This window comes from Martes martes (assembly GCF_963455335.1).
Source record: "Martes martes genome assembly, chromosome: 3".
Taxonomy (NCBI): Eukaryota; Metazoa; Chordata; class Mammalia; order Carnivora; family Mustelidae; genus Martes; species Martes martes.
The window spans coordinates 124,049,643-124,063,057 of record NC_137890.1 but is presented as its reverse complement, the minus strand read 5'-3'; the positions used below and the strand labels follow the sequence as shown (position 1 = coordinate 124,063,057).

The following is a 13,415-nucleotide window of genomic DNA, read 5'->3' as shown; positions in this document are numbered from 1 at the left end:
GGATGCGCCGCAGCGAATGGTCGCGCCGGGCGCCGCTCTGAGCGACCTTTCACCCGCGCCCAGCGGTCCGGGGCGGCGGCACAAGGCGGAAGCCATGGCGGAGGCGGCGGCTGCAGCGGGTGGAACGGACGTGGGTGCGGGCTCCGGCTCTGCAGCGGACCGGGACCGGGACCCGGACCCAGACCGGGACCGCGCCGGGCGGAGGCTCCGGGTTCTCTCGGGCCATCTGCTGGGCCGGCCCCAGGAGGCTGTGAGTACCAATGAGTGCAAAGCGCGGAGAGCCGCGTCGGCGTCCACGGCTGCGCCCACTGCCACTCCCGCCGTGCAGGAGTCAGGCACCATCCCCAAGAAGCGGTGAGTAGCGGCTCTGTGGAGCTGGCTGGCCGCGAGACCAGGCCAGGCCTGTGCAGCGGGAGGGCAAAGGCAAGGTGGGAAGGGAGGTGACACCGGTGGGAGGAAAGCATCCCGGTCCCTCAAAGTGAAGAACCGTCTCGAGAGAGAGTGGACAAGACCCTGGACTCTGGCAGGAATGGGGCGGGATGGAATGGTGCATTTTGGTCACTAAGAGTAACAAATCTGAAGGACTGTTATTGGGGAAGACTTCAGGGGGTCCCGTTTTCTTGGAGTCTTAATGCCAGGAATTCGTTATCCTGAATTAATACTTGGGGATAAGGTCTTCAAATGGATAGAAAGATTTAAGTTTGCACTAGGTGATGGTTTTCTTCAAATTCTCGCTAGCCTGGGAGTGGGAAGAGGTGGTTCTTGGGGGAAGGTGCTGACTGGTTTCTGTGGGGGCCGGTTTCCATTTGCTTAAGGGCATGGTCTTTGACTTTGAAAGGAGAAAAGTGAGGGATGGGTAAGAAGCGAAAAACTTCGGATACTAGTTAAATGATTTAGGTTGTGGTGGTGACTACTGAACTCTGCTGTAACTAGAAGCTGAAAGACCCTTGCCTGTGGCTGAGGATGTTTTTAAGTGATCCTGGCTTACTACTTTTTGGAGAAATCTTAAGCGCTGATGGCAGCTACCAGAGAAAATATTTTCTGAGATGTGGCTTTGTCATGTGGATGAACATCAAAAAGTGTTGCTAATGTTTAATGATACTGTCAGTGTGCCAGAGATTGTGTTAAGTCTGTTATTTCTTTTACTCCTCTTCAGACTCTTGAGTTTTCTACAGATGAAGAAATAGAACAGATTTACAAAGCCTGCTTCAGATGTTGCATGTTAGAATTCCAGAGTAGGTCGTATTAACTTTAGGGTCAATTTCTTAACTTGTACTACTTGTGGTGAATTCATTTATTAATTCCACATTCATGAGTCCTTTGTCTGCTAGTATTTACTGTACTGGGAATACAAAATGCAGTATTTACTTAAGGAACTAATAGCCTAGTAGGGTAAAGTCATAATACAGTGTGGTAAGAAATTTAGCTGATAACCATAGCAGATGGTCACTAACCCTAGTTTTAGGTCTGTATGTCAGGGGAAAGGCTTCCCAGAGTAAGGATTGAGTAAATCTTGAAGTTTGGGTTGGAAGTAACCTGCCAAAGGAGAAAAGTGTTTTTTGGCAGGAAAGCAGTGTGTTCACAGATAAAGCAGCGAAAGACAGATTGGGAAACTGTTGGAAGTTCACCGGGGTAGGAGGGGGTGAGAATGACAGAGGGTGAGGGCTGGAGGCAAGTTTTGTTTGCAGGATTTTATGTGGGGCAAAATATTACATTTACCTTTTAGAAAGGTTGCACTGGGGACTGAATTGAAGAAGGTTAAGCAGAAGGTTAAGGCTGGGAACCAAGACCTGAGTTTGGATTTCTACTACATGATTCTAGTTGCATGACCTTGGGCAAGTCACTTAACTTTTTTCAGAGCTTCAGTCCCTTGTCTGTGAAAATGAGGACAGTAATTCCTGCTCTGCAGTGTTGCTGTGAGAATTCAGCAATACAGAGTTAAGTGATCAAGTGCTTTAAGTGAATTGCTGGTTATATAACCCTTCAGATGAAATGGTAGGTGCAATTTTCATTGAGTCCAAGGACAGGGTAGCCAATTAGGAGACTATTACTCTGATGACAAATACTGCCATTCTGAACTAAGGCATAATACTGGGAGTAGGCAAACCTGTTTGAAAAAATATTAAGATGTAAATTTTTTATAACTTGTTTACTGAATGATGGGGGAGGGAGGAATCAAGGATCACATCCTGGCCTCAGGCTTCACTTGATGTTATTTGAGCCATCATTGGGTTTAAACTTTTTTTCCCCAAATGGCTTCATGTACATTTATGTCTGTTCATTTGTATGTATGTGTATGATGTACATTTTTATGCATGTTCACAATCTTAGAACTAAGTAGGTAGGTCGGATGTTCCTTGTAGTTGGATTTAGGGGCCTTCATCTGCAGCAGTCGGAGAAAAATAATAATGTTTATAAGGCACACTGGGGTAATGAATGAGGCTTCCCATGGCTGAAGGTGACTGGTCTCTGTGGTTACTCCATAGACAGAAGGCACAACTGTTACCTATTGTTGGTGTAGATTATGGTTAGAAAGCTCTGGTCTTTGGTTCAGAGTTAGGTGTGGCTAGTGGTAAAATCTAGCCCTGTACAACTGTTGTGAAGTTTGAATCAAAATATGAGGGAACATAAAAACTTTTATTAGATGGAAGAGTGATCTCCCTTGGAGAGTGATCTACTTGCTATATTGTTGGGGAGCCAAGGTCTCCCTTCAACTTCCTCCTGCTTAGCTGGGCTTCAGTTTGCCAGCAGCCAAGCTGAGTCTAAAGGGAAGACGAATGATGGAGCACGGAGCCAGCATGTAAATCTAATAAAGTGTGAGTGTGATTGTTTGTCTCTTATTTTGGAATCACTTGCTGATGTGTGTTATTTGTATAACGGCTTCTCTTTGATTACTTTGGATGATGTCATTGGTTGTAATTCTTCTATCTCAGGGCTGGTTGTCATCACGGAATTGAAGGGGTGACTTCTTGAAACTTCATGTTTTCATTTCCCTCACAGGACAGTCACATGTATGTTAATTTATCCAATGTTTATAGAACAGTTGCTTTATGACAAGTATCGTCCTAGGCACTGAAGGCGGAGAGATGAATAATTGTCCTCGCCTCAAAGAATTCACAGTAGTAAGGGAGATACACATTCCAGTACAGTTTGAGTAGAGCTGCTATGAATACAGATATAGATAGATGTAGCACAAAGGAAAGAAAGAGTGATTATCCTTGGGGTCAGGGAAAGCTTTCTGGAGACAGTTTTAAAATATGGATGATGGTGTGGCAGATTGATTGGATGGTGAAGACAGTTCCAGGCAAAGATAATAGCATATGGCAAAGCAAGGGGGCATGAAAGTGCGTATTGTATTTAGGTAATTGAACAATTCAGTATTGGTAGAGCTGGGAGTGGTGTAAAAAGAGGAGGGCCCTGGCCAGTCGTGGAGGCCTCGGCCTGTAGATCATCAGTCCATTAATTCATTCATTTACCCATTCACTCATTCATGTGTGACTATTTTAGTGCTTACTGTGCAACATATAGCAGTGGACAAAAACTCTGCCCTTATGGACTTACATTCTAGTTGGGGTGGAGATAGCAAATAAGTAATACAGTATGTCAGATGGTTATAAGTGTAATGAAGAAAAATGAAGCAGCCAAGGAGATTAGGTAACAGCAAACCCTTGAGGCAGTTAAGCTGGGAAGAGACTTGATCGTATTGGGTTTGGGTTTGCATCCAGGTACAGTGTTAAGAATAGACTGGAGAAGGATGAGAATGCACATAGGAAGACCAGTTAGGGAGCTGTTATAGTGGAACAGGTGAGAAATAATGGAGGATTAAATCAAGATGATGGCAGTGAGAATAGGGGAAAGATGGATTTGAGTTTTGGAAATTAGTGCATTAAGTAATACATAAAATTATGTGACTCTATGCCATGGGAGTTTTGGAGCAATGATAATGGAAGAGGGATGGTAAGAGTCCTGAGCAACATGGATATTTAAGAGGGTGGGCCAGTCATAACCTGTTGCACTTATCATGTTGGTCTCCTATGAGTTGGTTCTAATTACTTCTATCCGGGAACATATAATCTCATTATTTGAAATTGCTGAGCAGAGTTTTGAGAGTGATGGTTTGCTTTTGGACCCTCTGTTTTTCTTTAAATTGCATGAACAGTTTCTTTTTTTAATCTTGCTACTGGTTGCAGTTTTAGATTCTTGAAAATCATAGTAAATGCCAATTAAGCATGTGACGTTTTTATACCCTGGTTTTGGATTTTTTCAGTTTAAAAAAAGCTATTGTAATGTTAGAAAAAGTGAAGAAAAAAATCCCTTGTGACATCCGTCCCTCTGCACTGTTAACGGCTTTCCCAGTTGTGGTTTGGGTTAGTCAGAACTGTTCTATGGCAATTTTTACAGAGGTTATAAACTCTCCTCAGAAGAAAAGAAGATCTGATTAAGACTGCTACCAATTGCTTAATTTACTTATACTGCCATTTATGCACACCATTCTTTAAAAAATGATGTATTATTTAAGAGCTCCCAGAATCCTTAGTGGATGTTTTCCAGACGGAAAAAAGCTGAGTTGACCTTGTGTAAATGTTTCCTAGGAGGGCATCTTTGTCATGCCAAGTTTCAACCATTTATGATTAAAGAGATCATGATCAAGTACAGTGTCATATGGTTAAGGCACTAGTTTATATTGTACTTACTGAATAAATTACAAAATATATGATCCTATCAAACTGAAATTCTTAATTTTCGAAAATGTAATGCATGGTTTTAAAAAATAGACCAACCTATTTACTTCTATGAGTGGATTTTGCTGTTTCATTTGTGGGAGAGAACTATTTGAGAAGAAAACAGAAACATACTTCTCTTAGATTGCAAGTATCATTTTGGAATGGACCACATTTTCTGCAAGTAGACTTCTTTATGTCAGGAAGTTACTTACTATAAAGCCACCTACCCCCAGTCACTTAATAAAAATATCTAGGAATAAATTAAGTAATCTATTTTTAGGCTGCAGGGGAGTGGAGTGCTGTTGTAGTCAGATGATATATTTTATGGAACACTTTAAAAGGAAATGCTAAGCAAGTATTACTCCTTTCAATTTTATTTTCTTATTATTGAGAAGAGAATTTCTGTTGTTCAGCAGATTAGTATGTTAATTTCAACTCCAAACCAAATCAAAATATCCTGAGTAGAGTTTACTCTTTTGTCATGAAATAGTAATCGCCCTCCCTCCATTAGTATTCTCTTCATTTGTTAGGCTTTAGGAGTAATAGTTAATTTTATCACTGTCCCACATCTGAGTTCAGCATCAGTTGAGAATATATAGAGTATAGACAGGTGGAGATAAAAATGCCAGCTTTATTACAAATAAAGTTGGTTGGAGAATATGGCTTGGATTTGGACTACCTAATAATTACTCTGAATTGGATAGACAGTTACAGGTAATGCTGGACCACAGAAGGCCTCCCCTGCTAGGGCAGAGCCAGCTCCAGTAAGCTTTATACATGGCCCTGAGAGAGACTCTATTATAACTACTTTGTAACTGATAGATTCTAAGGAGAGAGAAGGCTGACTCCAGACACTTGGTGCCTCTTCTCAGAAATTACTAACCAGGTAAATCACTCCTCCCATGAGTAGGGATGACTGTGTGACCATTGGGGAGGTCAGGTCAGCTACTCTTCTGAAGTCCCTCCAGACTGGAAACTGGATGCCGGAGAATGGAGGTATTACTGACACATTTTTGAGTAAATTAAGGGAAAGGGTTGAAAACTTTATGGTAGGTAGTCTTCCACCTGCATCATTTGCATGTGTCATTCCCATTGCCTACTGAATACATTCCACGGTTTTCTTGGTTAGGGCACTTAAGGTCTTCCAGGGGAACAAACTGGCCTTTCTAGGCCTCTGATTTCCTTGGTACCTACTATGTACTCTAGCTCTACACCAGAATTATTGCTGTTCTGGGGACATGTCCTTCCTTTCCCCTTTTCTTTGATATGTTAATGTTTCCAAAGTATAGTACGCATAGTAGTGATGGTCCTGGGATAATTCAGGATGGTACGTGGCTTACAGTCTTATTTGGGTGGTTATAAATGTTTGTGTATATACTTATTATTTTTTGTTAAACTTTATTGAATTATTACATAATTTATTATAAAAGTAGATGCACAAATTATGTTTACAGCTTAATTACTTTTCACAAAGTGAGCACATCCATCTTATCAGTATTTAGATTAAGAAACAACATTGCCAGTCAGTCCCCAGAAGCTTTCATGTTCCTCTTCACCTCCCACCAGGATAACCGCAACCTTGACTGGAGTTGGATTTGCTTGTTTTGAACTTTACGTACATGGAGTCATGCAGTGTATATTCTTTTGTGTGTGGCTTCTTTCCCTTATCGTTATGTTTGTAATACTCATCTATGTTTTCATGTCTAGTTGTATTTTGTTCATTCTTACTGCTGAGTAGTATTCCATTGGATGGATATACAATGTGAGTTATACATTATATGTGTGGTTTTGTTTTTTTTTTAATTTTATTTACTTATTTACAGGGAGAGTGAGTGAGAGAGGACAGAGCAGTGGGAGGAACAAAGGGAGAGGGAGAAGCAAACTCCCTGCTGAGCAGGAAGCCCAACTCTGGGTTCTATCCCTGGACTCTGGGATCATGACCTGAGCTAAAGGCAGACCCTTAACCGTCTGAGCTTCCCAGGCATCCCATTCAGTTTATCCATTTTGTTCAGGATGAGCATTTAGGTGGCTGCTAAATTTAGGTTTGAAAATTTATTGATTTTAATATGAAGTACATACCTAATGTTTTTATAGATATTGCTGCATAGAAATCAGCTAAAATAATTAAAATGGTAGTTAGTATATAATATGTTCAATCTTCTTAAGTATATCATTTGTTTGAGGTAATAAAATGTTCCTAGATACTATATCATTCATGTAAACATTAAACTGCCTTTTTAAACACTGTGACCTTAAAGTCTTTGCAGTGTTCAAATGTTATTTATAAACTTATAAGATCAGCTTAAAGTCACAAGTCTAAATCTATAATTCAGTTACACATTTGAAATTTTTTACAAGCCAGTCATTCTTATAAGTGAGATCCTCTTCAATTTTCTAAATATATAAAAGATCAATTTCTGCATAGCTTTCTTGAAACAAAAACAGTAACATCTGATTTTGAGTCCCTTCTCAAGCATTTGCATATTAATTCTAGATCTTTTTATAGTTGAAATAAGCTTATTCATTAAGGAAGGCTATACCATTCTCGGTAGCTGCAGTTACTTTTGACGAGGGAGTTTGCTTCTTGGGTGAGATTTGGAGCTATAAGTATCTTATCATTCACTAAGAAAACTATTGTATTGCATGTAATATTTGTCCTGCAGGCATATCTGAAGTTACTAACCAGAGATTTAAGCTGGCATGCTGACCAAATTCTTGCCGGTAACTTTACTGGGCTTCTCCAAACTCTATTTATAGTTGACCTCATATTATCAACTTGGGTGTGTTCATGTATTCTAGGACCTTGTAATGAAATAATATGAATTATTTCATTTGTTATATTCACATTTTGCAATTCCAACTCAGATTGTTTATGTGGTTGGATTTTGCATTTCTTCATCTTGACCTTTCCAGGAATTCAGCATCAGGGATATTAAAATAACACTCGATTTCTATTCTGCTGTCAACTCAAAGTTTATAAATCAGCACTGTGCTCTAGAGCTTTCTGTGATGCTGGAAATGTTCTGTAATCTGCTCTACAATATGGTAGCCACTAACAACATGTGGCCATTAAGCACTTGAAATATGATCATTATGACCAAGGAGCTGAATTTTAAATTTTATTCAATTTTAATTAATTTTTAAATTTAAATAGGCATATGTGGCTAGTTATATACCATGTTGGACAGCACAACTGTATATGGAAATCTAACTCATTATCTGTCCTTTCTTGTTTCCAAATGAAGTTACCTTTCTGGCTTTCATTTCATTTTTTTTTCTTTTAAGTTTGAACACTCTCTCTCTCTCTCTTTTTAAGATTTTATTTATTTATTTTGTCAGAGACAGAGTGCGCACACAAGCAAGGGGGAGCAGCAGGCAGAGGGTGAAGCACGTTCCCTGCTGAGCAAGGAGCCTGATGCTGGACTCGATCCCAGGACCCTGGGATCATGACCTGAGCCGAAGGCAGATGCTTAACCAACTGCTACTCTTATACACATTTATCTCATCCGATCTTCACAACCACCCATTTTGCAGATTAGTAACTGAAGTTTGCAGACATTTGCTAGAAAACAGTCATTTGCTGTATATACTAAGTGGTAGGGCTTAGATTTGAATCCAGATCTTTTATCTCAAGTCTAGAGCTTTTTCCTTGATACTGTGCCGATATCACCAGTTCTAGTCATTTTTATCTTCAAAATCTTTCTTAAAACCATTTTATGGATTAAACAAGTTTTTATTGGTCATTTGTGTTCTAGGTGTTTGGGCTACATCAGTAAACAAAATAGGCAAAGATCTACTCTTTCATGGGACTTATATTCTTATGGGTGAAATAGATAATTAATAACAGTAAATAAGTCAATTATTAAGTGTGTTAGAAAGTGCTAAGTGCTATGGAAAAAAGAAAAAGAACAGAGTAAGGGGGTAGTGTTCAGATTTTAAAAAGGATATCACTGAAGAACATGACATTTAAGCAAATATTTGAAGGAGATGAGAGTGTTAAGCTCTATGGATATTTAGTTGAGTGAGCATTCTGGGCACAGAAATACTATGTGCAAATACCTTAAGGGGATGCACATGTGTGTTGTTTTAGGCGAGTAACAAGTGCAGCTGGAGTCAATTCATAATCTTCCCACCCCCACACTGTTTAAAATGTGTACTGTTGAAACCTTAGCTCCTAGTTTACCTGTCTCTTCTGTTTTAGTCAAGATCTCTTATTCATCCTACACTTTCTAACTTCCACAACTTTCCTTGTGCCACTTTCTGGAAGATCTTTGCTTGTCGGACACCAGGCTTCAGGGTCTGTGAGTTTTGAGGGTCTTTTTATTTTTGAGAATCGAGACTGGGCAATTGTCGGTTATCTCTTCCCCGTGATTTCTTATATTATAAATAATAACTTTTAAATCATTGTTAAGTATCATGCGATATAATATTTAGGCCTGGAGACTTTAATTCATTTAAAGCAGCTAGATACCTCTTGGCATCTTCTCAGCTGTTTGAAACTTTCATCTACTCAAGTTTGTTGGCAGTTGATTATTGTTTTCTATGTGCTAAGCACTGGGGAGAATTAGCACATAGTTTCTGCCTTATGGGACATGTAGGTCTACTAAGGAAAACTGATATGTCTTCTGTTAATGCAGGGTGCTAAGTGCTAGAATAGAGGCAAGAAGTGGGAGGAATGATGAGTCGTACAGCAATGGAAGGGCCTCTTCATTTCAAAGAAACATAGATTAGAATGGTGGAGGAGTGCTCTTCTATGTTAAGATGCTATGAGAAAATTCTTAAATCTGAGGGTAAGAACATAGATGAGAGCATTTGGATGAAAATAGAATCAGAAGAATTAGAGTAAGAGAATGTGGACAGTATAATAAAGAACCAGTATGGCACTTGGCCCAGTAATGTCGGGGGCCTTCAGCTACCTGGATAGCTTTTAGAAGTCTTATTCTGAGAGCAGAATATCTGTTAATTTACAATTTTAAAAAATCAGAGGGTACCTAATTGATGCTGAAATGTAACACATTTTATTTGAAGAAAAAAACAATGAAAATAAAGACTTTGAAAATAATGAAGAGATAAACACTATAGCTTCTCGACATCTTTTAGATATGGCATATATGTGTAAAGTTGTGCTGTAATAATGTCTTGAAACCACTATTTTTCACTATCTTATGTCTATAACTTTCTATGTCAAGAAATGTTAATGGCAACCTCATCCTCAGGGACTCATTAGGTATTGCATTATATGTAGGTACTCTAAGTTCAACCAGGACAGTATCACTTTTTATTGTGTTCGGTCTTTCCCTATTATAATGAATGCTGTGATAAACTTTTTACAATTAAATCCCTAAAAATTTCCATAAGACAAATTTTTTAAAAGGGTTAAAGGACATTGGGAATTTTTTAAATGGGTTAAAGAACATTGGAATACATATTCATTCATCTCAGTGGACAGAGGCAGAAATAAAGCACAGTTGCTTCTTCGGATTTAATTTTGACCAAGAATAAAGAATTGGAAATTATTGGAATCTCAGGAGAAAGACTCCTATCATGTTTGAGCAGATTTATATCTCACAATTTAAGAAAGCAACTTTCCAGAAATTCACCTAAAAGGAAATGCAATGTTTAGGCCTGGGTTGCTAAGGGGAATCTGAAACATGACCACAGAGAGCCTGGGAAATACTGCTTAACTTTGCCTAGGCCTTGGAGGTGATGAGGAGAGAGAGCTGAGGCAACTGGCTAAGATGTGCCAGTTTATTTATTTTTATTTTTAACATTTTATTTGTATATTTGCCAGAGAGAGAGAGACTGCACACAAGTTGGGGGAACAACAGAGGAAGAGGAGAAGGAGGCTCTCTGCTAAGCTGGGAGCCTGATGTGGGGCTTGATGCCAGGACTCTGGGATCATGACCTGAGCCGAAGGCAGACGCTTAACCAAGTGAGCCACCCAGGCACCCCAGGTGTGCCAGTTTAAACCACTTATTGTTATCAGTAAATATTGTACACTACATGCTTATTCAGATGGCTCATACTCTTTGGTCAAATCCTTCTACATGTTGCGATGCAACTTAAGAATTGTAATGTCAGGGCGCCTGGGTGACTCGGTCGTTGGGTGTCTGCCTCCTGCTCCTGGGATCGAGCCCCAAATTGGGCTCCCTGCTCAGCGGGAGGCCTGCTTCTCCCTCTCCCACTCCCCCTGCTTGTGTTCCCTCTCTAGCTGTCTTTCTGTATCAATCAAATAAAAATCTTTAAAAAGAAAAAAAGGAATTATAATGTCTGTAGTTTTCTTTTTCTCCCAACATATTATGTTGAAAAAATTTAAATGTACTGCGAAATTCAATTTTATAATAAACATTTAAAAAAAATTTTTTAAAGAATTATTTATTTACTTACTTATTTGACAGAGAAGTCACAAGTAGACAGAGAGGCAGGCAGACAGGGAAGCAGGCTCCCTGCCGAGCAGAGAGCCGGACTCGGACCTCAATCCCAGGACCCTGAGACTGTGACCTGAGCCTACGAAGGCAGAGGCTCAACCCACTGAGCCACCCAGATGCCCTGTAATAAACATTTTTATACCAACCACTTAGATTCTACCATAACATCATACTATGTTTCCTTATCACATATTTGTCCATTAATTCATCATTTTCTCCATTCAGTGTTAGTCTATCTTATTTTTTGATGAATTTTAAAGAAAATTAGTAGCTTCATTTTTGAAGTAAAATCTCCTGTATTAGCTTTCACTACTATTGAGGGAATTTTTAAGTTAATATCTCTAACTCTTCAATCTCCATTTTCACATTTTCAATTATTGGACATTTTTATCTGAGAATTGGTGTTTTGACATAGTGGTAATCCCTTTTTGAAGTAAAATTTCAAAAGTCTATTTTTTTAAAGTAAAAGGTTATGCTTTTGTTCTTTTATGTTGATCTTGATTTCCAGATAGTATTTTGTCTGCTTTGTCTTTGCAAAATATTTGTAGCTTCCCAACATAATTATTAGATTCCCAGTCTGATTTTGGCTTTATTTCCAAGTTCTTTCCTGCCATCTGTCATTATTTTCAGAAAGTACATTCTAGTTTGCTATGCCTGTCTTCAGATTTTTTATAAGAGGCAACCTTTTTTAAGAATGAATTCTTATTTGTTAGCATGTGTGTTCATTAGGACTTTTGTTTAAAAGTATCAATTAATTTGAGCTAACTGAAAAAAGAAGAGTGCAAGGACACCGGGGTGCCTCAGTGGCTCAGCTGGTTAAGCATCTGCCTTCGACTCAGGTCATGATCCTGGAGTCCTGGGATCAAGCCCCACATCAGGCTCCCTGCTTGGCAGGGAGTCTGCTTCTCTTCTGCCTGCTGTTCCTGGAGCTTGTGTGCTCGCTCTCTCTCTCTCTCTCTCTCTCACTCTATTTCAAATAAATAAATAAAAATATTAAAAAAAAAAAAAGTACCAGGGCACCTTCCTCAAGGGCAGGAATAGAGCTTTGCCTCAGGGTGGAATTAGAACTAAAACCCAGAAAGTCATCAGGTTTCTTGCTAGCATCACTTCTTGCTAGTATCTGCTACATGTTTCTCTAAGGAAATCAACCTTTTCGGCTCTTCTGTCCAAATGGTAAAATATGGTAACCCCTCTCCTCCCGGATATTCAGCCAGTTAGCAGCAAATAATTGGAACTGTCTTGTTCCCAATAGCTGAGTCACATGTCTACGTTGTTCTAATCAGCAATTGCCTAGAAATGAGTGGTGGTGATCTTAGTTCAAAAATAGTTGCCTAGGCAGCTAAATGAACTGAACTTACTCTGGTTATCATACTTAGAAATATGTCACAGCCGGATCATCTGCTTGTCTTTTTTGATGACTCCTTCCCCAGAATCTTGCTCCATGAGTCATCCTTTTGTTTTCCTCTTGGGCCTCAATCTTTTTTTTCTTTTTTTCCTAGTTGATGATTTTTTAAAAATCAAATTATAATTAACATGCAGTTTCAGGTATACAATATAAGGATCCAATTCTGTATATTACTCATTGTTCATCAAGATGAGTATACTCTTAATCCCCTTTATTTCATCCATCCCTCTGCCCACCTCCCATCTGCAACCACCAGTTCTTTGTATTTAAGAGTCTGTTTTGGGTCTCTTTCTTCCTTTGTTTGTTTGTTTCTTAAATTCCACACATGAGCACAATCATGTGGTATTTGTCTTTCTCTGACTGATTTATTTCACTTAGCCTTATACCTTCGAGGTCCATCTATGTTGCTGCAAATGGTAAGAACTCATTCTTTTTTATGACTGAGTAATATTCCATTGTAATAATATCACACATATTCTTTATCCATTCATCCAAGGATGGACACTTGGTTTACTTCCATATCTTGACTGTTGTAAATAATACTTAAGTAAACAAGGGTGCATATATTTTTTAGAATTAGTATTTTTGTTTTCTTTGGATTAGTACCCAGTAGTGGAATTACTGGATCATATCGAAATTCTATTTTTAATCTTTTGAGGAACTGCTGTATTGTTTTTCAGAGTGTGTGTTGCACCAATTTGCGTTCCTACCAATAGTACATGAGTGTTCCTTTTCCTCTACATCCTCATCAACACTTATTATTCCTTGGGTTTTGATTTTAGTCATTCTGATAGGTGTAAGGTGGTATCTCACTTTGGTTTTGATTTGCATTTCCCTGACAGTTAGTGATGATGAGCA

At 39.0% G+C, this 13,415-nt stretch overlaps 1 protein-coding gene across 1 annotated transcript in view; it reads left to right on the top strand.

Moving 5' to 3' along the window:
- The first annotated feature begins 1 nt into the window (after position 1).
- AGPS (alkylglycerone phosphate synthase) overlaps positions 2–13,415 on the top strand; it is a 140,126-nt gene continuing 126,712 nt past the window's right edge. Inside the window, exon 1 of the mRNA XM_080798840.1 lies at positions 2–354. Coding sequence (XP_080654966.1) covers positions 17–354 — 338 coding nt within the window. The 5' untranslated portion in view covers positions 2–16. The remainder of the gene's footprint in view (positions 355–13,415) is intronic.